At 47.6% G+C, this 25,196-nt stretch overlaps 1 protein-coding gene across 7 annotated transcripts in view; it reads right to left on the minus strand.

The window, feature by feature from the left end:
• Positions 1–25,196, minus strand: part of SH3KBP1 (SH3 domain containing kinase binding protein 1) — a 341,474-nt gene that overhangs the window by 14,523 nt on the left and 301,755 nt on the right. For all 7 annotated transcript variants that reach the window (XM_045995813.1, XM_045995818.1, XM_045995814.1 and 4 more), the window contains one exon: positions 16,301–16,386. In XM_045995813.1, coding sequence (XP_045851769.1) covers positions 16,301–16,386 — 86 coding nt within the window. The remainder of the gene's footprint in view (positions 1–16,300; positions 16,387–25,196) is intronic.

The raw sequence follows: 25,196 nt of genomic DNA on the forward strand, positions 1-25,196 counted from the left end.
GTGAATCGCTTTTTCTCTGATTGCAAAGGTAGTACCTGCTCAATTACCACTGTTTTAGGAAAAACATGGAATTGTAACAAAAGAAAGTCAAGCATAACCTTACCACGCCAAGACTACCACTATTAGTGTTTCAGTATATTACCCTCCAGGTTCTTTTTCTAAAAGTGGATAATCTAGGGTCACACTATATGGAATATTGCATTTTGCTTATTTCACCTATCTCATACACCCTGACTCTAAAAATTCTTCATAAATATTTTGATGGGGGCATAATTTTCTGTTGCACTGCCATTCATGATTTATTGAACCAATCCCATTGTTGGATAACTAGTTTCCAAAATCTTTCCCTCTTTGATTTTTGTTAATAGGAAAGTGCTGCACAGATGGTCTCGCGTGCATGCTACGGACAATGAGTTTAGCGGGTTCTCCACGTGGCTCCCCAAAGGGGAGAACGTAAGAAGGCCCAGGCCAGGGAGGTCTGCTGGTGGTTGGGGGCTGGCTGTGGAGAACAGGAGGCACAAGGAGGCCAGGGGAGCTGGGGGGGAGAGGGGAGGAACAGACGCTGAGCAGGCGGCCAGGGGAGGAGATGAAGGAGAAGGCCATTAAAGGTTCTGACACTCGAGCTGCTGCCGAGGGCCTTGGCTGGGTGCGGCCAGGGGCTGAGGGCGCCCGCCTGTATCGTGACTCTGTCCTGGCAACTGAAACAAGCTCTGCAGGCAAAAGCTGAGCAGGGTGAAGCAATTAAAGGTCAGTTAAAGAGTAATTCACTCTGGTTCTCCACTGTGGCTGCATGGTGAAATCACCTGGACAATTAAAAAAAAGTGACTCGGGCCTGGCTCCCTCTCTGGGGACGGACTGAATTTGCTTGGGGAGCAGCCCGCGCGAGGCAGCTTTTCAATCTCCCCCCCCCCCCCCCCCCCCCCGTGACATCAGCACGCCGCGGTGTAGAGAAGCAGCTCTGCAGCAGAGGCTGGGGGAGGGAGAAGCAAGGACTGGACCGAGTGGAGAGGAGAGCCTGCGAAGGCACCGCCACCAGGGGATTCTGAGGGGACGGCCTGCCCAGGTGAGCTGTCAGGAGTAAGGCTTGGCCACAGACAGCTCCTCTAAGGCCACGCTGGGCAGTGCTGACCTGGTGTGCAGGGCAACAGAGGTGCCCAAGCAGCTGATCAAAGTGGCACCCGAAGGCTCGGGGACTGGGGAGCGGTCAGAAATGCAGCAGCGGGAGTGGGAAGGCAGCCGTAATAAACCGCACTTTCAGAATGACTCAGGTGCGGCGTGTGCCTTCCGCGCCTAGACCGTGACCCCCCGAGGAGAGGAACCCATCCTTGGGCTCTCAAGGTCTAGCACATTCCTGGGACAGACCTGTGCACTATTCTGTGGCCGCTGTGGGCCGGGAGGCAGCATTCTGGGCCTCGCCTGCAGAGAACGCTTGGCTGGCCACCCTTCTCCTCAAGGGATGGACAGATGGCCGAGAAGACTGCCTCATCCGTCCGTCCCTGTCACTCAAGCGTAAGGGGATGGCCAGAGTCCTTGAGGGGTAGCCACTCTTTTAACCTCTCCATGCACATCCAACTACCTGGAACTTCCAGCTTGTACAAAGCACCTTGTGGAAACAACAACACGAAACTTCTGGAAAGAAAGAGCCACACCAAGTATGAGGTCGCTTGCCGCAAAGGGCACCTCAGAGCCCCAGCTGGGATGCACTTCCACTTTCTGACGGCGGAGGGGGCCACTCTGTCGTCCCGCAGCAGAAACCTTCAGTGGCCCAGAGCGCGCTCTCGTGACTGCAGCCCCGGGAGCTGACATGAAGGCAGACTTTCCATGACTAACTCATTGTGGTGTGAAGAAAATGTCCCAGTTTTCACGATGGTTTCTGAAATGAATCAGGCTGAAACTTGATATAAGCTTTCTCAGCCTGGCTGGGAATTTTTCCTCTTAGTAACAAATGGTTTTAATGCTCACAAGCCAATCCAAAACTATTGAACTGGCAAATGGTGGGTATTTTTTTTAAAGTTAGTTTCATAAGGATGAGAGGTTCTTGGCTTCTCTCATACTTGAAAGATGAGCCCTCTGCAGACATACGGGGATAATTTATGTTGGACAGGAGCCAGCCTGGAAAGGGCGTTTGACTCTTTGTGGCACACACAGTTGCCCATTTTCCATCAACTGCAGTCATAGCCTATTTCGTCCAATTAGAAAATGTGGGCTTATTTTCCATGGATGGGAGGAGGGATGGTACCAGTGACCACAGGAGACCTACGACATGTCCAGTGAGAGTGAGAAGAGAAACAGTTAAAAGTCTGAGACACGCCTGCTGTCACCAAAGGAACAGTTTTGCAAGCTCTTAAATGGCTGTTTAGTCCTTGTAGCTCATTGCTCTGGGCTGGAGAAAGAGCCCTAGAGCAGAAGTTTCCCACAGCTAAAGCGTGGCTGTGTCACTACCTCCCAGTAGCTCGGGAAGCTATCCGTTCTCCACGTCACTGTCAAGGATCATCACGGCTGGCGGGGCTCCTTGTGGACCACAGGCCTAGAAAGGCTATAATGGACTTCTCACTCCCAACCTGGTACCACTCCGCAGGCAGCCCCCAGACACACATGTGAGGTGAAGATCTGAGTATGTCCCTCTTCTCTGCTTAAAATCCTTCCCAAGTTCCCAGGAAATCCTGGTGACCTAGCCTGGCCAAGGCCCTCGAGGTATGGCTAGGGCCCACCTCTGTCTCTGTCCCTTGCGTGACTTCCCTCCCCTCCCCTTTCCCCTGGGGCCATCAAGGCTCTGCTGAGCCACCAGGTCCTCTTCCAAAAAGCCAGACTACACCCTAAAGCCTGGCCTGGGGGCTCCCCTACTCACCCACCCCTCCAATCTCAGCACACAGCACCCTGACTGGCTTTCCTTGTTGACTTATCTGTCTCCCCAGCAGCTAGAAAAGAAGCTATGGCTTTTATCTGTATTTTCCCCAGGGCCTAACGTCACTCCCGGTATTTAATAAATGGTTATTGAATAAATGAACAAACAACTTTTCTGGGCTTCAGTTTTTCCACCAGAGGGAAAAAAATGGGAGAATTATCTGAGCTATGCTTTGTAGGGTTATTCTTTTGTAAATGAGAAATTATATGAAAATGCTTTCAAATCATCAGGTAGAATTTTGTTTCTGTATACCATTGTTGGAGCTGTGGGATTTGAGAACAGAGATCTAAGAGCAAGACTAAATGAAAAGAATAAAGCAAAACACTGTTTTTTCTCCTTCCTTTTTTCCTTCCCCCCTCCTTCCTTTTTTAAGGCAGTCTGGACAGGAAGTCTCACCCTGCATGTAGATCATGTGACTAATGTGTAAATCATGTGCAGACACCAAATATGGGCCTTTTAGTAGAGGTCAAATGAACACCTGTGTTAGCTGAGTCACCAAATGACAAATTCTCATTTAAGGAACAATTAGATTCTATGGGAAGATAAGCCCTCCAAAATGTGGAAGGATACAGCAGATTACCTACTGTGTTTTCATCTGTAATCCAGGTGTGAAGTGCGTAAGACACAAGCACTGAGAGGAAGCAGGTCTGAGCCACTGTTCAGCCAGCCCACTATGCCACACTTCACACATGCACGCTCACGTAACTTTGCGAAACCCATGCGGGGTAGGCTACTCTTTTCCACAAAGGGAGACAGACAGAGGATCAGAGTTTGGACAAACCCGCCAACGTCACAACCAGAAAGTGACAGGGCCCACATTCAGATTCATGTCTGTGGAATTCCCTCCACTATGGAGCACAGAAAAGACAGCAGGAACATTTTACCTGAACTTTCATTTAACCGATTCTGAGAACTGTTTCTACACTGAGAACAAGAAAAGATACTAGGACTGTAATAGGAATATATACTAGGAATATAATCTTGTGTGTGTGAAGAAACCCCTCTATGCTCTGATAATAAGCTCTTTTATTTCATTCCAATGTGTTTTGGGGGGAGCCTTGGTGGCTCAGTCAGTTAGGCGCCTGACTGTTGATCTCAGCTCAGGTCTTGATCTCAAGGCTGTGAGTTCAGGTCCGATGTCAGGCTCCACATCCAGCATGGAGCCTACTTAAAAAAATATACTTATTCCAATGTATTTTTAAGTGGACAGAAAAAGGGACTGGCTTCCTTAAGGAAATTTCTGGTAAGAAATGGAAAGTGTTAGGCAAGTTAAGTCAGACCATTTAGCTATTCAGTACAAAGTAACTTTTATGTGGAAACTTGTAGCTGAAGAGTAAGAGAGGGAGATAAGGAGTTTCTTTGCTCATTCACTTAATCAAATCTTTATTAAATATCTACTGTGTGCCAAGCATAGCTACAATTAGAAGAATGAAAGTACAATCACTCTCTATCAGCACTATCCATTCAGACTTGCTGTGATGACGGAAACCTGCTGTGTCTGTATCATCCAACATGGTAGCCACTGGCCCCACTTGGCTGCTGAGCGCATGGAATATGGCTAAGTGTGATTACTTAAATTAAACTTAAGTAGCTGCATATGACTAGTGGCAATGAAGATCTCTATCACGATCCTACATCATGGTATTGGCATTTCTTCTCATTTATGCTCAGTTCACTCATTCTGCACCTGTACACTAAGTGAGCCCTACAATCCAGGCTCTGGGCTAGGCATGGAGGGATATCGGGGTGAACAAAAGAGCCATGGTCCCTGCCTCACAAAGCTTAGAGCCTCCAAGAGCGATGGTCTTTTATACATATCATTACAAAGTCTGCTAGCTACTATGAAAGAAAGGTAGAAGATGAGATTAGGAATGATAGCATGGGAACCTAGTTTAAATATGGAGAAGCGGTAAGGGAAGGTGGGGCATGGCTTTCTGAAGTATAGCACTGAGGAGGGTAAAGTGCTTCACAGGGACTGATAACAGGCAACGAGAAGTGGGGAAAAATAACTTTTCAGATTTGCTTTCCTTTAAAAATTGTTTACTACCTGCCCGAATTTGTTATGCAAAATGGTTTAGGAAATACTGTATTTACTGGAAATAGTGGTTATGCCATTATTATAGGAATATAAATTGGCACAGCCTTTTCGTAATGCCATTTGGCAATACCTATCACAAAATGCCAGTGCATACACTTTCAGATAGTTCACTTCTAGAAACTGATCCACAGAAATGTTTACGTCAGGGCACCTGGGTGGCTCAGTCGGTAAAGTGATTGCCTTGGGTCAGGTCATGATCCCAGGGTTCTGAGATTGAGCCACATGTTGGGCTCCCTGCTCAGCAGGGAGTCTGCTTCGCCCTCTCCCTCTGTGCTCTCTCTCTCAAGTAAATAAATAAAATATTAAAAAAGAGAAATGTTTATGAAGGGCAGAATGATATATTTATTTACGAGGCCAGTGGTCTTCAAACTGTTTTACTGGTGTGCCTCCTAAAATAATTTTGAAGACCCATGTGCCCCCTCATACATCTTAAGTTGACATCTAAAATTTGAGATGTTTTTGTCACAAAAGATGTAATTTCTGCTATGCTTTAAAAGATAACTATGACATTGCTCTCTTAAGTATATTCCACATACATTTGAATGCCGTAACAGTTTAACAACCGCTGTCATCCATCTTAAAAATCACGGATAAGCTGGGGCGCCTGGGTAGCACAGTCCGTTAGGCATCTGACTCTTGGTTTCTGTTCAGGTCATGATATCAGGGTCATAAGACTGAGTCCCATGATGGGCTCCACGCTCTGCTTGGAATCTGCTTGAGACTCTCTTTCCCTCTCTCTCTGCTCCTCCCCCCTGTGCTCGCTCGCTCTCTCTCAAATAAAATACACAAATCTTTTAAAAAATCATGAATAAGTTTTTCGTTAGCAGTTGGAAATTCTGCACCACCCCTTTCCCTCTCTGAATTTGTACTTCTGTCATACTGCTGGATTTTACTCTAATGTAATGCATTTTTGTGCTTCTTAATTTTGTCTTTTGTTCATTATCTTTTCTTCTATAAAAAAACAAGGCTATAAATAGAAATTTATGATTTCTTAACTTCCTGAAATCCTAAGGTTCTAAGTGTAATGGTTTTTCTTCTGGAAGGAGTTACCATGACAATTATTAGTAGTTTATAAATGATCAAAGCAAATGTATACACACGTACCACACGTTTTCATAATCTGTTGGCATAAAAGAGGTGAATCTTATTGGGCTTTCCCCCCAGATAACTTTATGCACATGTGTATGATTATTACTTAACACGAGAATGACATGGTTTGGTGCTGATTCTATTCCTATTTTTCATTTTATAGACATAAGTGCCAAGAAACTTTGTTCACATAAATCGAAATATATAGGAACGGAAAGAATTCTGTTATCACAACGTCACTCAATTCTTTGAACTCTTTCCAAGTTATATGGCAAAATCAGACAGTGGTCTAGCATCACCAAGAACTATTTTGAACAATCTATCAATGAAAAACTCAGTCGGTGCCTCCTTCAATTTTGTTGGAAGCAAAGAATTAGAAACCAACCAACTTATAAATGGATTTTTTGTCCAGTCAATAAAGTCACTCAATCTCTCAAGTCCAACACCAATCTTGGAAGTGTCTCTTAGTTTGCAGCGGGAGTTTGCATACCTGTGGAGCAGGCAAGAGTTTGGCTATGTTGTGTAAGCTGGGATCGGGTCACTGGGAAAGGGGAGTGCAAGGGGAGAAGCAGCCTGCCAGTGGGTCTCCCAGGAGAAGAGTTTGAAGAAAGAGCACACAAGAAATGAGGCACTATCCATGGCCTGGGGAGTCTCCGTGGCCCCCCTTGGCGCAGGTGTCCCTGTCTAGAGATCATCGTCCTAGGCTGCTCTTTGCAACATTGCTCCTGAGCGAGCTGGTTCTGCTAGAATCATACCATAGAATATTACATTGACATTAAAAATATAAGGTTGACCTATGTGACTTATATGGAAAGATGCAAACATACATTATTCACTTCAAAAAACAACTGTGGACCCTAACGGTACATACAACCCGATCACATTTGTAAAAATTTATCCATCTATCCAATCATGGAAAGATAGAAGTCTAAAAGCCTGTACAACAAATTAACAGTGATTATCTAAAGGGAGATTGAGACCCTGAGGGGACTTTCACTTTCTTTTTTTTTTTTTTTTTTTAAGATTTTATTTATTTATTTGACAGAGATCACAAGTAGGGAGAGAAGCAGGCAGAGAGAGAGAGAGGAGGAAGCGGGCTCCCGGCCAAGCAGAGAGCCCGATGCGGGGCTCGATCCCAGGACCCTGGGATCATGACCTGAGCGAAAGGCAGAGGCTTTAACCCTCTGAGCCACCCAGGCGCCCCGGACTTTCACTTTCTACCTTCCTGCATTCTTCTTTTTTTAAAAGTACCTATTCCCTTTGTAACTGGGAGTGGGGTGGAGAGAAGTTCTTCAAAATCCAAATACAACTGAGTAGATCATGTAAGAAACGATTTCAGATGCTGCTACAGAATTTCAGTCAGCTGATTATGGTTATGCGTCCAAGAACTTTCCTGCTTTCTAATAACAGTAGTCCTGGTGAGAACGTAGGTTGATGCCTGGTTCTTCGCCTCTGTCTGACTACAGCTACGCCAACTACCACTCAGAAAGCCCCTGTTTTGTGTCCACCATTTCAAATCATCAGGTCTACATTTTACAACAACCCTCTAATGCAGCGGGGCATTACTAACCCTGTTATACCTAAGATGAAAGTGGAGCTCAGAGCCATTCAACCTGGAATTGCAGAGCTATCCTTCAAATCCAAGTGTGCCTAACCTGGGAACCCATGGTTTCTCTAACACACCCCACACTTTCCTCGGTGACTCTGTGGGATGATCTTGTTTCTGTATAAGGGTTCGCTCTGTGAGGTCAAATTTACTTAGGATGGCAAACATCTTACCCATCAATATTTTTCAAAAATCATGATACATTTTTAAAAAGGTGAATGAATAATTTTAAAAGCTTTATAAAAAGTAATGCCTTAACTGTTATGCTCACAATTGTTAATTACTTAAACTTCTGTTTGGTCAGCAAATCTTTTATTCATTTATTTTTAAGGATTTTTGTTTATTCATTTGATAGAGAGAGGGGGGGAGAGAAAGCACGAACGGCAGGGAGCAGCAGAGAGAGAGGGAGAAGCAGAGTCCTGGCTGAGCAGAGAGCCTGATGCAGGGCTTGATCCCAGAACCCTAAGATCATGGCCTGAGCTGAAGGCAGATGCTTAACCAACTGAGCCATTCAGGCACCTTGGCCAGCAAATCTTTTATAAGCAAAAATCTTCAGGCTGAAGAAAACCCTAGATGAGAACTTAGAAAGAGCCAAAGTAGCAGTTCTAGGTTAAAGGAACTAACAGAACTGAGGGAACTGCAGTTAGGAGACAAACGAAAGAAGAAGCTATTTAATCTTGAAGAGGAATCAGAGGTTACCAAAAAATAGTAGTTTTCTTAATGTCCAGAAAATGTAGTTAAAAGAAACAGAGCCTGACAGGCAAGCCTGTGAGGCTGAAGTGGGCTGCTTTGATCAGTTCCTCCAAGGCCCTGGTTTAAAGATGAGAAACTAAGAGCCACACCTGAAACTGATAAAATATTGTGCGTCAACTCTACTCAAATAAAAAATACAAAAAAAATCCAGGACCCAAAGAGGTGTGTGCCATGGTGGATGGCCTGCTACAGTGGGGCGTGCGTCCGGAGGACACGTCCCCTTTCAGGGACCCGAGGAACAGGGCATTTCATCTCATTCAATGGCACTTTACTGAGTGACAAGATGAGCAGACACTCACTCATAAAAGAAAATTTTTGCGTGTGAAACAACAATATCCTAATGCCTAGAGTTACACAGAACCCAAAATTAAATGCCAAGTAAAAAAACTCAAGGAGAAAAGACATTCTGTCCGAAACCCAGTGCTCTTGTTACCACACTGGGAGGGACAGGCCCCTCTAGAACTGGAGGCTTCCGTTCTCCAGCCTTGGGGAAGGAAGAGGACAGAGGTACAAATCATTTAAAGGTTCCTTTAAGGGCACCTGGGTGGCTCAGTTGGTTGAGTGGCCGACTCTTGGTTTGGGCTCAGGTCACGATCTTGGGGTCCTGGGATCAAACCCTGTGTTGGGCTCCCCCAACAGTGTGAAGTCTGCTTCTCTCCTTCTCTCTCTCTCTCTCTCTCTCTCTCTGTTCCTCCTGCTCATGCTCCCTATCTCTTTTCTCAAGTAAATCTTAAAAAAAAAGCACCCTTTAAAATCTGACATTGCATGAGTGATTTGAAAAAAGTAATTGTAACCCTATAAAAAATAAATCTGCTAATTGTACATTTCTGGGCAGTAGTGAGTTTTCACCCACGTTTGAACACCTGCCTCTCTCTGGGGCCTTTGGTTTGTCCCCGACACTTCTCTCCCCAGACCCTCATTTCTGCACATATGCGCTGGACCTGTAATTTTCAGACACCTCCCCAAGAACTAGTGTGAGTCCGTGACAAAGCTACCACCTGTCTCTAAAGTGCCAGTGAAAAGAAGGTCATCTCCCAGTAAACTAATTTTGTCCAATTTTTAATCTACCAAGCATTTGCTTTTTAAAATGTCCTCAATTAGTAAAATGAAAGTCAGCAGTCCCTCAAATTAAAAGCCTTTTATGTGTGTGTAAGTCTTTGAATTCTAGAGTACACGAACAACCTCAGGGAGAGATGACTCAAGCGTGGGGAGGTGGAGAGCGCCACCGCAGGTCACTACACAGCTAAATAAAGCGGCTTCTCCGGCTCTAAATCAGGGCTCCCTGTTCACTGACACCTCATCTTTAGCTTGTCACCACCGGATCCAATTACCCTTTAGCGGGGCGCACCAACCTCACTCCTAAGTGCTCATCGCTTTTCTCATTTAATAAATCTGAGGTAGCAGGAAGTGGTCTCAGCCAAGGCATCCACATCAGGCCTTAAAAGGGCCCTTGGCTAGAGAAGGGAGTTTGATAACTCAAATGTCCCCCTTAATGAGGTGTAGTTTTGTCTCTAATGCTTTTAGCGTGACAAAGAGGTCCTTGAGCGTGGTTTCCTGGCAGGTCATAGATCCCTCTGGATATTTACAAGTCAAACGGAAGCCGTAACAGGGCTCTGCCAATCTGTGAGCCCATGGCCAGCGGGCAGAGGGCACTGCAGGCCAAATGAAGGCCACGTGCAATCCGAGAGTGCACGTCACCTGTTCCCTTCTTGCTTCCACGTACGTTCTCAGCACCGAGGCCTCAGTCGAGCACAGTGCGGAAGTAAGAAGGCTTACTCTGTAAGTCTCCCTGCTGAGTATAGACTACTTTTCCCCCCACTGGGTATTCCTCCGCATTTGCATTCTTCAAGCTGCCAATAGTCTCAGCATGTAGCAGAGACACTCAAGCCACTGGGCTGAAGAAAGGCTGCCGGAACCCTGGCCATCGAGGTGGGCGACCAAAAAATCCCAGAGCAGGACACGCTGCCTCTGTGCACAGGTGAGCTTCTGGGGCTGGTCCCAGGTCCACATGGGCAGTGGGCACGGTGAGCCTCTCCAAGCCGAGAGGCATTGGAACACATCTGCTGAACACCCGCACGTCCCTCTGCTCATCTCACCCGTCAGTTCCTTTTCCTTGTTGCCTGTAGGTGGCTGGAGGTGCCTCTGGGAGGATGGCACTGCTCCCTCTGTTTTAGAATCACTCATACCACCCAACACATCGCACTCACAGGGCAAAACATGTATCATCATCTCCCCACTTTGCTTTGTTTAACTCCCACCTGTTTCTACAGCATTCGTGTGCCTTTTCCCATGGGCACTTTGAACGTTCACCACTTTTGCTCTTATTGGATGCGGTGGGATGAAATAGGCTTGCAGAACCCATCAAAACTAAGCATGGACCTAGCCAACCCCACAGACTGCTGAAGACTGGGAATGCCCTGGTGGGGGCTGGGCAGGCAGGGGGAAGTGCCCCGGTTTGGGTGTGGCCTGATGTTTCTAACTGCAAACGTCTGCCTGTGAACAACCGCAGCATTCACATGGGACCAGACTCTTGGAAGTGCCGAGAAGGACAAGGCCTTGCCATCAGCCCATCTCTTCTAAGACTGCGAGGTGATTTTGAAATTAGTACTGGTTGCCAGCTTGACCTCATTTACTCAGTGCGACCTAGACTGTGAGCCCTAATGGTCTTAGGGGAGAGGCGGGGAGCCACACGGGGACACTTCAGGGAGAGGTCTGGCATAGACCTTCTTCCAAATGAACTGGAGCCAAGGCCAAGTGTCCCCACAGTGCAGGAAGGACACCAAAAATGCTCAGAGTGCTGACTAGGTTCAAGATCATCCACCAGAAGTTCAAGATGTTTCACTTCCTTGGTATAAAGCACATGACCCTAGAAAGCCCAATCTCTTTTGCTTTTTGTCATCACACTGGGGACATGCATATAGGTTCTCAGATAGTCTTGATATAAGTTGGTGTGGAATTGTGACCTGTGTCCCTGGATGGGAGCCAGAGCTGCTTTTAACAGCTTTATTGGGGTATCATTTATATGTCATAAAATTCACCCAGGTTAAGCATACAGCTTAATAATTTTTGGGCGCCTGGGTGGCTCAGTTGGTTAAGCGACTGCCTTCAGCTGAGGTCATGATCCTGGAATCCCGGGATCGAGTCCGCATTGGGCTCCCAGCTCCACGGGGAGTCTGCTTCTCCCTCTGACCTTCTCCTCGCTCATGCTCTCTTTCACTGTCTCTCTCTCAAATAAATAAATAAAATATTTAAAAAATCAATGAGGTCTTCCGAGCATTGCCAGGGTGTCAGCAGGGAACTGCTTTTGCATTTCCTGGTCCAAATGACCCACAGGCCAGGAGGTATCTGTGAGAGATCTGAGGACAAGATGAAGTTAAACTTAGATCCTCCAAACCAATTTTATGTCCTAAGTCCATCAACTTTAAAGTTGGCAACCCTTGGCCCCCGGATTGATTGCCATGTCCAGTGTGTATCTGTGGATTGGGTTGGAAAGCTGGAGGAGAAATTCCCAGCTTCCTCACGTGAAGAGCGGGTGCTGGTCTCGTAAAGGGAAAGAAGTGGGGAAAGTGGGATGAGATCTGAATAGGATGGGTGGGGAAGGACGGTCAACGAAGGCAAGCAACAGACGAGAAATGGGAAGGGTTGTTTCCAAGTCAAACAGTTGCTTCTGGATGGCTTAGCTCCCAGGCGGCTTCCCACCTGGGGGCCCGCTGCTATCTCCGTGCTTTAGTGGGAAAGAGCTGGAAAATCTCCGTGGTATTGGAGTGTAATAATAAATCCTGCCGTGCCATGGGAACTACAATTTATGGCATAATAAAAGTAAATGTTATGGCACTTGACTCCTCGGCCTATAATCTCCCATTCAATCGGAGCAGAGAGTCTTCCGTCAGCAAGAGAAAACTGGACAATTTAATTTTCATTTCTATTCATGCGCAGGCCTGATCTGGAGCTCATCCATGGCTCCTATTATGTTCCTTGAAATATGGCCCTGAAGTTTGATACACAGTATCTCAAACCAACATCAACAACTTCTTTTTGGACTAACTGATTTCATTCTAAATTACTGTGGACTGACAGATGCTGATAGCTGCCCACAGGAGATCGGAAAAAACCATGTTCTCTAATTCAATATTATAATAATTTAAAATTATAGCTTTATTAAGAGGAAACAAGTTTATTTATAGCTAACACTGATGATTTCTAAGGGCTTTCAGGGCTGTATTGGGCTATTCACTGCGGCCCACACTGGACAGCTTCAATTGTTTGAATCACGAACAAAACATTCTGGTACAAATAATTTTCTTCTTACGTCAAAGCAATGAACAAATGCCACAAAAGCAGAGACACAAAACAGCCCTGAAAGGTGCAGCCCCTCCGAGGTATCCTGTCCTCCTTGGTCCACCCACCTATAAGAGCCATTTCTGCCCCGGCGCCTAATGACATTCTGCTTAAAATCCGTTCCCCCCTTGGCCTCTGAGAGGTTGCCAGATTCCTCTTCTCTCTTAGATGGGGACTTTGTGCATGGTTTGGTCATCGAGCTCTAGGTCCTTCTTCCTCTTTTCTCATGCTAAGGCCTTTACTTATCTTCCTGACTTAACTATCCCTTCTAAGCAGACAATAGCATTGATAATAGGCGTTTCTATCGTGCAGTCCATTAAGGGACATTACAGAACTCTGGAAGACAAGGTGAGGAAGTTGGGAGAGATGGCAGTTTCCTTCATCAGTGAAGAAGCTGCATCTGGGAGGGGCAGGAGAGGCAGCGTAAATTACCGAAGGGTTCCCCGGCCTGGAGGCAGCAGTCTTGCGCTCCTCACGCTCAGGTCTGCAGCGCGAGCCCTGTGCTTGGTCTCCTAGAAGGTCCTCATCTCTACCTGCAAACCCCATTGGCCTCTACAACCTCAGCTCTCCTCCCCAGCCTCAACGTTCTGGCTTCCGTCTCATCCAGCACTGACACGGGAACATCTGACCAGATCTCAAAGTCAACAGACTTAAATAAATTCACATTTCCCCCCAGACCGGTTCCTCCCCCAGACATGCTTATTGCTTCCCAAGTCACTTTTCCCTAACCCTAAAACCTCACAGCTGACAAGGGATTCTCTCCTCCTCCCTGCTCCCCAACTCAGTCAGGGCCCAAGGCCTGGCAATACTTCTTTTGCTTTGCTGCTTCCACAACTTGCCCTTATTTCGCAATCTTGTGGGGCAGCTTAATGCGGGGTCTCTCTTAACTGCCTCTCACCCTCACTATGAATAACGTGACTTTTCAACACCCATCTTTCCTTCCTCTGATTGGTCCCACAGAGCTCCATCAGTTATCATCTGAATGCTTAGACCGGATCATGTCACTTCAATGTCAACCCACAGCCTACCGAATAAATCACAGACGCGTCCCTCCTCTGCCGAATCCAGCCCAGACCTCCATCTGCAGGGCAGCTTCCCTCCGTGCCGCCGCGAAGGCTCTCCTACGGCCAGGCTGATCTGTGCTCAGTTATCCGCACTCCCCATGGAATCTCCCTGACTGCCTCTGCCTCAGTAAATCCAACTTCTAGATCTAGAGGAGTCTGCCCCCCCACTCATGGAGGCTGCCCTAGCATCTGGGCACCGCAGAGTCTCCCCAACTGTGACTGGCATTACCTTCCACCACTCAGTGGTCAGTGAGACAGTCTGGTAGTGTTACCTCACTTTCCACTTGCTGTCCCAGAGGCCAAAAAAGAGACACAAAGCTGCTAGATGGCAGGGCCTGTGTATGAGGGCCTTGGTAGCCATTCGGCCTTGCCCTTGAGTAGATACTCAAGTATTTAGCGGCTGATTACAAGGCCACCGAGGATAGTTTCTTGCAATGCAAACAATATGCATGACATGATTAGCTTCGGGGATTAACGTCTTCTTGGTAAAATGAGAGCAAACTAAGCCTCAGCAGCTCCTTCTGGGCTCCCAAATACACACAACGGGGGCCCAGTTTCCACATATGAAGAGCTTCCGTAGATGAACCCACTTTGATCAAGGCCCCCAACATTTCCAAACTAGCTTGTCAGACTCAGAAATATGAAATGCATATTTTGGTGAGAGCCACCCGAGTCATCTCCAGACCCAAAGAAAACAAGAGCCAAAGGCCAACGCTCTTCCCAGGCAAGGCACAGCCCTTTGTGTCCTGGAGGAGGGAGAACACCTCCCTTCCTGTGGGGGGCCCCATATTGCCTTCTCCGCCACTTCACCAGCTGGCCATCCTGCCTTAAATTGTGGGCCTGAACGTTAAACCACAGTGGCAAGACCAGAACTTCATCAGGCTCATTCATAGCCAATCACTGCCCTGCTCTGCTCTGCCCTTTAACCAGGTCAAAAGCTCCAGCAAGCCGGTATTTCTATTATTATTCCATCAGCCCAAGCTGTCAGAAGCCTTTGGTCGTGCTTCCTGACTGTGCTTCTCAAAGGCTGGGGTAGTCAAAAAGCCTCTGCAGACAGAGCAAATATTTTTGGTGTTTATAGTCACAATGACACATCCTACCACTAAGACTTCGTAAGATCAGGCCGGAGACTGCAGTTAGCAGTTGTAAAGACACAACTCTATTAGCAGGTTTGGAAAAATATAGCAGCCCAAAAAGGAGGAGTAACCCCAGGTGACAGGAACGCTCACGTTAGGCACTCGGGTGCCTCTTACGGGTCCGCCAACGGTCAGATGTTTGTTTCTAAATCGAGCAGCCAATGCAAAAGATGCTGGAAATCTTCCATGGCAAATCAGTCCCTGAGAGTGGCTGCCAGAGGTTCAAGAAGGGGTGGGGGACAGGAGGGACATGGGTGTAGTTATAAAAGGGCAACACGGCGGGATCGTGGTAGCGACAGAATGTTCTGTATCTTGACCGAGGGGGAAGATACACAGACCTAACACATGTGACAAAACGATAAAGAACTAAAGACACACAGGTACTAGTAAAAGCAGGGAACCCAGTGGACGTGTCCATGTCAATATCCTGGTTCCGATCTCAGACTGTAGTTTCATTATGACGTTACCATTGAGAGAAAAGGGGTCAAGGGTACATAGTTCTCTCTGTATTACTTCTCGCAACTGCATGCAAATCTCTAATTATTTCAAAGTAAAAAAATTCAATTTAAAAAGGCAAATTCCAAAATGTAGCCCTATTATGTAGAATATTATGACCATGATAGGTACAAAAAGAAGATGTAAAGCTAAAAAAAAATTTTCGCCCCCAAATCTAGACTTCTTAAAAGGGCTGTCACCTGAATCAGACCAATAGTGGCCTCAACCAGCACACATGCGACCTCGTGCCACCCACGCACACACCCAGAAGACCCTCTCACTTGCTTCCCCACAGAGACTTTGGTTACCTTTCCCTTCATCGCAGTGCTATCTTGACCTTTGAAAAACTCACCCGTGTTCTTAACTAATCAGCAATTATCATGCCAGAGCTCATTTTAAATTCAAACTCAAAACACTGAGTGTTGACTACAATGAACTCGGCCATTCTGCATTCTCACCCATTCACTTTTTTACATTAAATACAAAAGTCACTGGAAAATATGAATATAAGTGTTAATGCCCACTTTTACAAAAGGCTTATTCATCACCTCTTTTCTTTAGACTGTCCTCCTAAGGTCAGGGAGAGTTAAAATTCCAGGCATTCCTTTTAATGTGGCAATCACCATCACATCCCCTTTACAAAACCACGACTTCTAACACCCGCGGTGGGCTCGACTTCTAACACCAGCGGTGGGCTGTTAGCCTTCCCTTTAAATGGCTGTGTTCGTTCTCACCAGGCTGCTCGAAGGGGCAACCCAAACACTGCAGTTCTTTGAAAATTTTGTGAAGAGAAGCCAGAACGCTCGCCTTACTCACCGATGTCATTGCTGCGATCCGAGAGATCCTTGTCCAGGATGCCAGAAATCGAACTGCCCACCAAGTCAATCTTTGGACCGTCACCCCTACATTAAAAACACAAGTCCAGGCATTTAATAATCGGTGTGTGTCCCTGTCATTGTGTCTGCTTTCTCACTGCACACACGTTAAGGAGCTTGCTGTGCATGGGGCGGGTGGCACCGTTGCCTGGGAGGGAGCCAGTGGGAGCCAATGACCTATCCAACCACATGGGTCTCGGTCAGACCGGCCGACAGACTGGATGCCCACCTCTCCAGGACACATTTTCAGAGAGGGCTATTTTAATAATGACTGTTCAGCAATACACCTTCAGCCACTAACCCTCCCGCTGGTACACAGGGTACGACGCGGGGCCTGCTCCCGCCCCATGGCCAAATAAGCACCAGGAAATGATAACCAGAGCCTCCCTTTTAAGGAGCAAGGAATTTAGCCAATGCTGCTTGTCGAAGGTCGGCTACTTTTAACCTTGAGAAAAAGGTTTTCTGGCCTGAGTCGGAGGCATCAGCTGGGGTGTTGACAGGCAAAAGGGGCTGAGTTTAAGGTCTGGCAGCCTGAAAGCTGGCGCTGGGGCCCAGGCCTGTAAAGTTAGACGGCTCTTGGGTAGGTGCCCCCATGCCCGTCAGGACACGAGTGACTTCCCTCTGTATCTGGGCAAGGAACAGCCCTGAGGGGTGGGAGCAGGCCTCTGAGAAGAGGAGAGAAACAGCCCACTCGTGTGGGAATAGAAGGTGCCTCCGAATTCCTCCGAAAGGGCAGATCTCTAGACCCTTTCAGGGGGATGAGCCCCAAATGAGATTATCTGTGGTCTGTGATGGCTGTGAAAGAGGAAAAGATCCTCACCCATAAAATGAGAGGGAGAAGCCAAGGAGTTGTTCTGGGAAAGCAACAGAAATAGGCCATCTCGTGGCTCTGGGCAGTCACCATGGCCTAAAGCCAAAGCACACAATGAGCAGCAGAGTTACTCAAGGCTCGCCTGTGAAATACCCATCATGCAGGGCATATGGAGAGGGCTGCGCCAGGTGGTTCCTACTCTGGAGGGGCTCATGGTCTCCATGGGAGAAACAGACAGACATACACACAGGCCCACACGGCACAGGCTGGGCAAGGGAAACGCACATTGAAGTCACAGGGGACGAAAGGACTGGGTCAGTGCAGGGGATCTATGTGGTGTGGTCAGGGGCACACAGAGGAGGTGGCCTTCCAGCTGGGCCTTGGTGGGAAAGGGAGAGAGGATATATCAGTAAAAGGCATGATTAAGCAAGGACCCCAGGGGAGGTGGGAGTGCCCAGTGTGGCCAGGGTTCCCTGGGTTGCGGCCTGAGGTCCCCAGAGAGCAGTAAGAGCAGAAAGGCAGGCAAAGGTCAGACTGCTGGGCTGAGTACTAGAAGGTTCTGTTTGTCTTGGAGGTAATGAGGGAGGGAAGGACAGCTGAGGAAAGAGACCTATAAACCAGGGGACAAGGGAGCGACTTGATAGGGTCAACCCCTGTGTCTCTTCAGTCAAGAAGGGACGGTGGTCATAGCATTCAGTGTGACTCGCATATCCTTGTGATGGTGGAGAAGGCCCAGTGGAGGGAGGTAAGGCCCTGTCAGCCCCCAAACAAGTAAGACTGACCTGTACGTCCTTAAAAGTAAAAGTCTTAAAGTAAGAACTCCAGGCCAACAGGGCTTGGCCGAATGGCTTGACCTCCACCGAGAGAAAACACAGCTCTAAAACCATGGGTGGGTATTAGGAGACTTTCTGGGCTTTTCAGAGCTTGGCTGAAGTACAAGTTCAAGGAGAGCATGGACCACTGTGCGTGGAAGGGGGAAGCAGCTTAAGCTTTAGCGCAGAGCATTTGTTTCCCGCCTCAGCCACACCTCCTGAGGCTGAGGCCCCCCCACCCCAAGCCAGGATACTGTAGCAGACTGGGGGACAGAGCAGACTCCATCCTCCAGCCACCAAGGGTCAGGTCCCACAGGGCACACTCCTTCGGACAGACCCTCAAGCCAATAGGAGCAGTGAGACTGAGGAAATTTATTTCGAAACATTTTATTGGCAGGGCCCCAGTGGCTACTAATTAGAAGGTAACCTTCTGAATGAAATGTTTTGGGAAACGCACCATTATTAGTAGGAAAGGATTTTCATTTTGAAAACTACTTGAGGACTCCTGATCTTATTATTTTCTAACTACAGAGCTGGAATGCTTTGGTGCTGTCATTCTCCAAACTAACACAACTCAAATTATACCCAGAGCCAGACAGTCCTGTCCTTTTGGGAACACACCAAGGACCAAAACCTAAGAGAACACGTGTTCTGTCCAGTGAGAAAGGTCACTCAGGCAACAAAGTCCAGTTAATGCCACTGGGCTTTTTTTTTTTCTTTTCTTTTTTTTTTTTTTGCCAAGAGGAAAGCTGGTTTGAGGTAACGCCCTGGGGGGATGGCTGGGGACAGAATTTGAGGGCGTGGTGGTGGGAGAAGGAACTTTATGTAGCAGTTAATGAATGATCTGTACCTCAGAACAGCTCAGCTCGGCTGCTTCTGAACATGTGGTTTATTCGTGCATTTGGTAACTATTAATCTCAGAGCCGCCACTTCCCTCTTTGATTTGACAGCTAGAAGCTTCCAGTCAACTGTGAGCCTATCTTGAATAGACGGTAGAGAACCCTACTGCTCATTACTGTGCTCATCGTATCCTAGGCTGTATTACTTTTCTACCTTTATTTGCCCCCTTACTGTCACTCTCAACTATTTTATTCTTATAAATGCATTTTGGAAAGTTACCACAGAGCCTTTGGGGAATGGCTCAGGGTAAAGAGAAGTAATTTCTAAGAATAGGGTGTATATCAATAGCATTCAAAATGGGCATCTGCTTTGGCCCAGTTCTGGGAGGCTATGCTAAAGAAATTGTCTAAAATGACCAAATGGGTTTTGGAGATCAGTATGTTTACCACAGTGCTTTTTGTAATAAAGAAAAACGGAAACTAGAATCTTTCCTAAAGAGGGGAACAGGTGAATAACCTATATTTGATGGACTTCGATATAGCCATGAGAATGATATTTAGAAACACAATGACAGGAAGGACAAAGGCTGGTGTGACAGTGGCAAAGGACAGAGACAAATTAAAAGTGACCTACCAACGAAGACATACAAATGGCTATCAGACACATGAAAAAATGTTCATCATCACTAGCCATCAGGGAGATTCAAATTAAAACAACATTGAGATACCACCTGACACCAGTTAGAATGGCCAAAATTAGCAAGACAGGAAACAACGTGTGTTGGAGAGGATGTGGAGAAAGGGGAACCCTCTTCCACTGTTGGTGGGAATGCAAGTTAGTGCAGCCACTTTGGAGAACAGTGTGGAGACTCCTGAAGAAATTAAGAATAGAGCTTCCCTATGACCCTGCAATTGCACTGCTGGGTATTTACCCCAAAGATACAGATGTAGTGAAAAGAAGGGCCATCTGTACCCCAATGTTTATTGCAGCAATGGCTACGGTCGCCAAACTGTGGAAAGAACCAAGATGCCCTTCAACGGATGAATGGATAAGGAAGATGTGGTCCATATACACGATGGAGTATTATGCCTCCATCAGAAAGGATGAATACCCAACTTTTGTAGCAACATGGACGGGACTGGAAGAGATTATGCTGAGCGAAATAAGTCAAGCAGAGAGAGTCAAGTATCATATGGTCTCACTTATTTGTGGAGCATAACAAATAACACGGAGGACATGGGGAGATGGAGAGGAGAGGGAGTTGAGGGAAACTGGAAGGGGAGATGAACCATGAGAGACTATGGACTCTGAAAAACAACCAGAGGGTTTTGAAGGGGCGGGGGGGGGGGGGTGGGAGGTTGAGGAACCAGGTGGTGGGTAATAGGGAGGGCACGTACTGCATGGAGCACTGGGTGTGATGCCAAAACAATGAACACTGTTACGCTGTAAATAAACAAATAAACGAATAAAAAAAAAAAGAAACTTAATAAAAAAAATAAATAAAAGTGACCTACCCTCTGTGTACATACACCCACAGCCCTGCTTAGGTATTAGGAAGAAGGATCATTATTTCTTTTTAAGACTGGAAAAATATTTATGGTGACTCTTCCAGTGTGATGGCTGACTGCTAGTACCCAGCTCAGCCCCTGGCACATGACAGAGGCTCAAAAACACCTGTGGAATTCATAAGCATTTGCCTTTGTCAGCAAAGGGGAATGCATTATGTATTTGTTACAACAGATGCAATTCCCTCCACCCCCCAAAAGCTGGCAGATATTCAGTATGATCCTAACTACGTAAAACCAATAAAAAACAAATCAAATCACATGTAGGGAAAAAGATGGGAAAGAAACAGTCCAGAATGTTATCAGTAGTTATCTCTGGGATAAGACTATAGGTAAAAATTTTCCTTCATTAAAGTTCACTTTTAACAACAGAGACTCATACAATTCAGGCAGCTTATGTTCCCTCTCCTTTCTCCCCAATGGTATTGCCAAGGACAACTGATTGCCAAGACAGGAGATGGTCCGGCCCTTGCCTACAAACCCTCCTTAAAGAACCTCCCCGACCACAGGGGCCCCTGTGATCACCTGGGCCCACACCTGGAGCTTACCTGGGAACCAGGTGAGGGTGTGTGGAGTTCTAAATCCTAGACCAAGAGGCCCAAGCCCTGAGGGACCACCTGAGGAAAGAGGAAGTACCATCCCCAAGCGACCTGTCCCCAGATGCTAAAGATCCAGGGGCATTCTGACAAGAAGGAACTGAGGATCCCCCCATCTTTCTGAGCCCTGATCCCACATGTCAAGAGCCAGACACAGGCTTTCGGCTGAAATTATCTTCTATCCAGGGCCAGAAGCAAGCCTATTTTGAAAACACAGTAGGTGTCATTTAAAAAAGGTTCTGATCCTTCCAAGTAAGGAAGCTGCAGCTGGTGTTTTGACAGTGTTCAGACTGTGGGTGTGGAAGCGTTTTACAATGTCTATTTGTAAATGCTTTTCACTGTATTTATAGACCCTTACAATAATGCTAATGAATTTCAGTGCTGAAAAATACCAGAATTTCTGAAATTCTCCAAAGCACACGCTTGGAGTAGCTGACACCCAATGAGGCTGCAGCCCTCGATGGTTGGTCTCTGCTCTCCTCTAGTCTGCCCAACACATGGGTACCATTTTGGCAAAAAAGATGTTACTAAATTCAATGAGAAAAGAAAAATCTGATCCTTTTGGAATTTACTAGCTCCTGAGAGGGTTTATGTATGGTGAGTTTCGATGCCGTCAGCTGTTGAATAAAAGGAGAAAATAAAAGAAAGCAGGCATATCCCCATATAGCCAAAGATACCAGAACAAGATTGCCCTTACTCCTTTCTGATCTTTAAATCAAAACAATGTTATTGTCTTGTATTTTTCTCAGCGGTTTTGGTTACAGACCCTTGAAATGCCTGACTTGAACAGGCAACCAGCGCGAGGTCTCCTTGTTCTACCGGACAGGGAGCCTGAACTGCAGACGACGGGGGGACTAGCTCAAGGACACTGGCAGGAGTGAGTGGAACCCACGATCACACAGAAGAGCTGCAGCTACTGCCGACTGAATGCCTATCCTGAGCCAGGCACCAGGATAGACTCCTTTTGTCCGTTATTCAGTTTTCACATCCGTCCCTTCGAGTATCTGCTCTGCACGGTGGACACGGAGCCACACTGCCCAGAGCCCCCTTTGGTAAAGGGCTGGTTGCCCCGGCTGCTGGGGGTGCTGTTGTCCTCTCCGGGGACCACCTCAGTTACAGAGAGCTTCCTCGGCCAAGGCATGTCCTTTCTAGGGCAGCCCACACTCCACAGTATAAAAATCTTGGCCAGATCAGCCCAATACAAGGATGACTCAGACGGGCCATGTCAGCCCCTCCTGTGGAGTCGGCCAGGGCCTCGGTGAGCCGTTATCACAACGTGACTTCTCCCTCGGCCCAACACTGCTCCCTGCTCCCTTCCATGGGCACTAAACCCTAAACAGAGCTGGCATACTAAATGCTGCCTCGGGGCGGGCTTCCCGAAGATCCCCACCTGTGATGCCCTTTATTTTCATTACAGATGAGGAAACAGAGGCTCAGTGACATGAAGTCACTAGCTAACAAAAGGTCACTAAAGTAGGGTCTCGATTGGAACCTATTAACTTTGACTCTAGAGCCCATGCTCCTGACCACTTCTCAAAGCTACTTCCCTCAGTCTCTGGTCATGGGGATGGTCATCGAGAATGCTGGGCAAGCCTGTGTCAATGCAGCTCACTGCCAGGTGGGTAAATCGCCTTTGCTCCCCAAGTTAAAAAGGATTCCTAATAAACAAGAATCACACACTCAACCAGCCCAGAGGTGCCCACTCCGGCTGCTCAGACCCAAGACAGGAGACAGGGCGTGTACAGTTGGAAATGCGGAAGACGCGCCATGGGCATCCCTGGAGAACATGAGCTCGGCCAGTGGCATGGCCCAATTTAGCCCAAGTTGGGACAGTTAAGCCAAGACATGTGGTCTGGAAAAGGTGTTGAAGCATGCAGGAAGCCGAGGCAAGCAAATCAGCAAATAAATAAACAGATGGCAGGACTAACAGCAGGCATCAAATGCCACACCCGAGAGACCCAGGACCCTTCTGGAGGTGAGTGGGGCTGAAGGGGAAAAGAGGGAATCCACAGATCCCCACTGAACGAAAATCTCGAGTCCAGGTGAGGACTCTTTCTGGCAGACCTCCTGCCCACTCGCGGAAGGATCTATTACGTTGATGCAAATGTTTGGGCTCTAACTGCCTAAAAATTGTTATAGAGCAGAGAAAAAAGCTGAGAAGGAAAGAAAAACAGAGGAAACAGAAATGGCCTGTCTTCATGCTCAGGAAACCGAGGCACACCCTGTAAGTCCTACTTTGTTTCCAGCTTTCATCCCACTTGGGAGGTGTCAACACATTTGGATGGTGGCAGATGTCAATGTAAAGATCATAGAGAAATGACGTGAGCTACCCTGTCTTCTTTCTTGTTCCAACTACACAGCCTTGTTTTATTCCCCTTCTAATGTGAAACTACCCCACCTGACTGTGTACCCCCCTTGTCCTGGTCCAAATGTGCACCAAGGAAGTGAGGCCAAAGGAAGTGATCGCTCCCTGCCCGCCTGCTTGTGACATCGCACACTTGGGCTCTGACCGTTAAAACTGGGTATGTGTTGCCCAGCTCAAGCCCCTATTTTACTACAGACAAGGGTCTTTGCTCCAAGGACGGGCAGTTAGGTGCCCGAGGCCACACAGCTAATTAGTGGCAGAGCTGAAACCAGATGGATGCTTCTAGACATCCGGTCCGATCTTCACCCACCACACTTGGGATGGCAATAAACAAATGCGTATCTGCATACACATGCTTTATGCTTCTAGAGATTCTCTCCTGTCGCCAATAAGCAACTGTAAAGGTAGCAGATGTGAAGCCAGGTCTTTAGGAAAGTTCCGCCCTGGGATGTCACTGCCCCAGGGAGGTAGAATCCTTCTGCTGGGAAAGGACAAAATTGTAACACGGTAAGCCCAGTTTCCTTCAGTCATCAGAGGGAGGGCAGGAGGAGGCGCCCTCTGCTTTGTGAGAAATAAGGGTCCAAAGGTGCTGCTGATATCTGCAGGTCCCTACATACCCACCTGGCGGCCAAAGACATCCCAGGAATCACCAGCACTTTTGACGGGAACCAGAGCGGTTTTGCTGGCAGCTCTCCCCTTGCACTGCGTCCTTGTTTGGATGCGTACAAACAAGCTTGGCTATTTATAGGTGGTGAAGACGCAGCGGAAGGTGATGGGACATTGCCCACTTAATTCGCCTCCAAATTTCTGCACTCTGTGCAGACTCTGCAAGTGTGTGTGGGAACAGGCCTCTCTCCTGAGCCCATCCAGAGCACAAACCCACAAGTCCCGAAAGGCAAAAGGAGGAGCACCTAGCAGCCCTCATCTGCAAATCCACAGCTGGGCATCTCAGAGGGGCAAGGGGCTTTAAAGATGCCAAGAAGAGGGGGAACTCATCTTCACCCAACTCAGAAAAGTCTGTGAGGTGCCGCTTGAGAGAATGTGTTCGAAGAAATTGCCCATGGAAGAAAGCATTGCATGACCCAACCAGTACTGGGCCCGTGTGAGGCATTCGGTCTCCGACTGGTCCCTTGCCTGATCTGGACCATCCCTGGCAGAACCATCAGTGTGCGTCAAGGCCCGAGGCCTCTGGGCTGGGGCTAAAACCCCATCGTTGCTATTGGTTCTCACAGCAAGAAGGAAAAGCCATTTTCAGGGTGGATGGAAGGAAGAGAGAAGGGTACACATACACATGAAATGAGGTCAGCAAAGACTGCAGACATCCCTACAGTGTGAAAGGTCTTATCCCCTGTGCCCTATGGGAGTCCTCTGGTCCATAAATTATCTCCCCCTCCCTCAGTCACGGCCTTCCCTGAGTCCTGACTTCCTCTGAATCTCTAGCTGCTTCTGGGGGAGGTTGCTCATGCTTCCCTACCCTAGAGACCTCTTGAGGTGCTGTCTGAGAGTGTCCATGTTTCCTCCCTCCCTCAGGGCTATAGCACATGACCTGCCCGTCACCACGTGGAAGGCCCTCTCCCACCGAGGTGACCCAGGGAGCATCTCAAGGGAGGAAGAGAAGCACACGTGGATTCGGTGGGCGCCTCTCTGATGCCAGGCAAAGAGTCAGGGGCCTGAAGTGCAGCAGCTTGTTTAAATTTGCACACCTGGGCAAGGCAGGCCTCACTCTACTGCTCAGAAACCGAGATGCGGAGAGGTGCGCACCTTGCCCAAAGTAACCAGGTAGGGAAGTAGAGGTGTGGGCTGTCCGTCCTGCTGTGCCAGCTCCAAAGCAATGGGTGGGTAGGAGCC

Source organism: Meles meles, chromosome X, assembly GCF_922984935.1.
Source record: "Meles meles chromosome X, mMelMel3.1 paternal haplotype, whole genome shotgun sequence".
NCBI lineage: Eukaryota > Metazoa > Chordata > Mammalia > Carnivora > Mustelidae > Meles > Meles meles.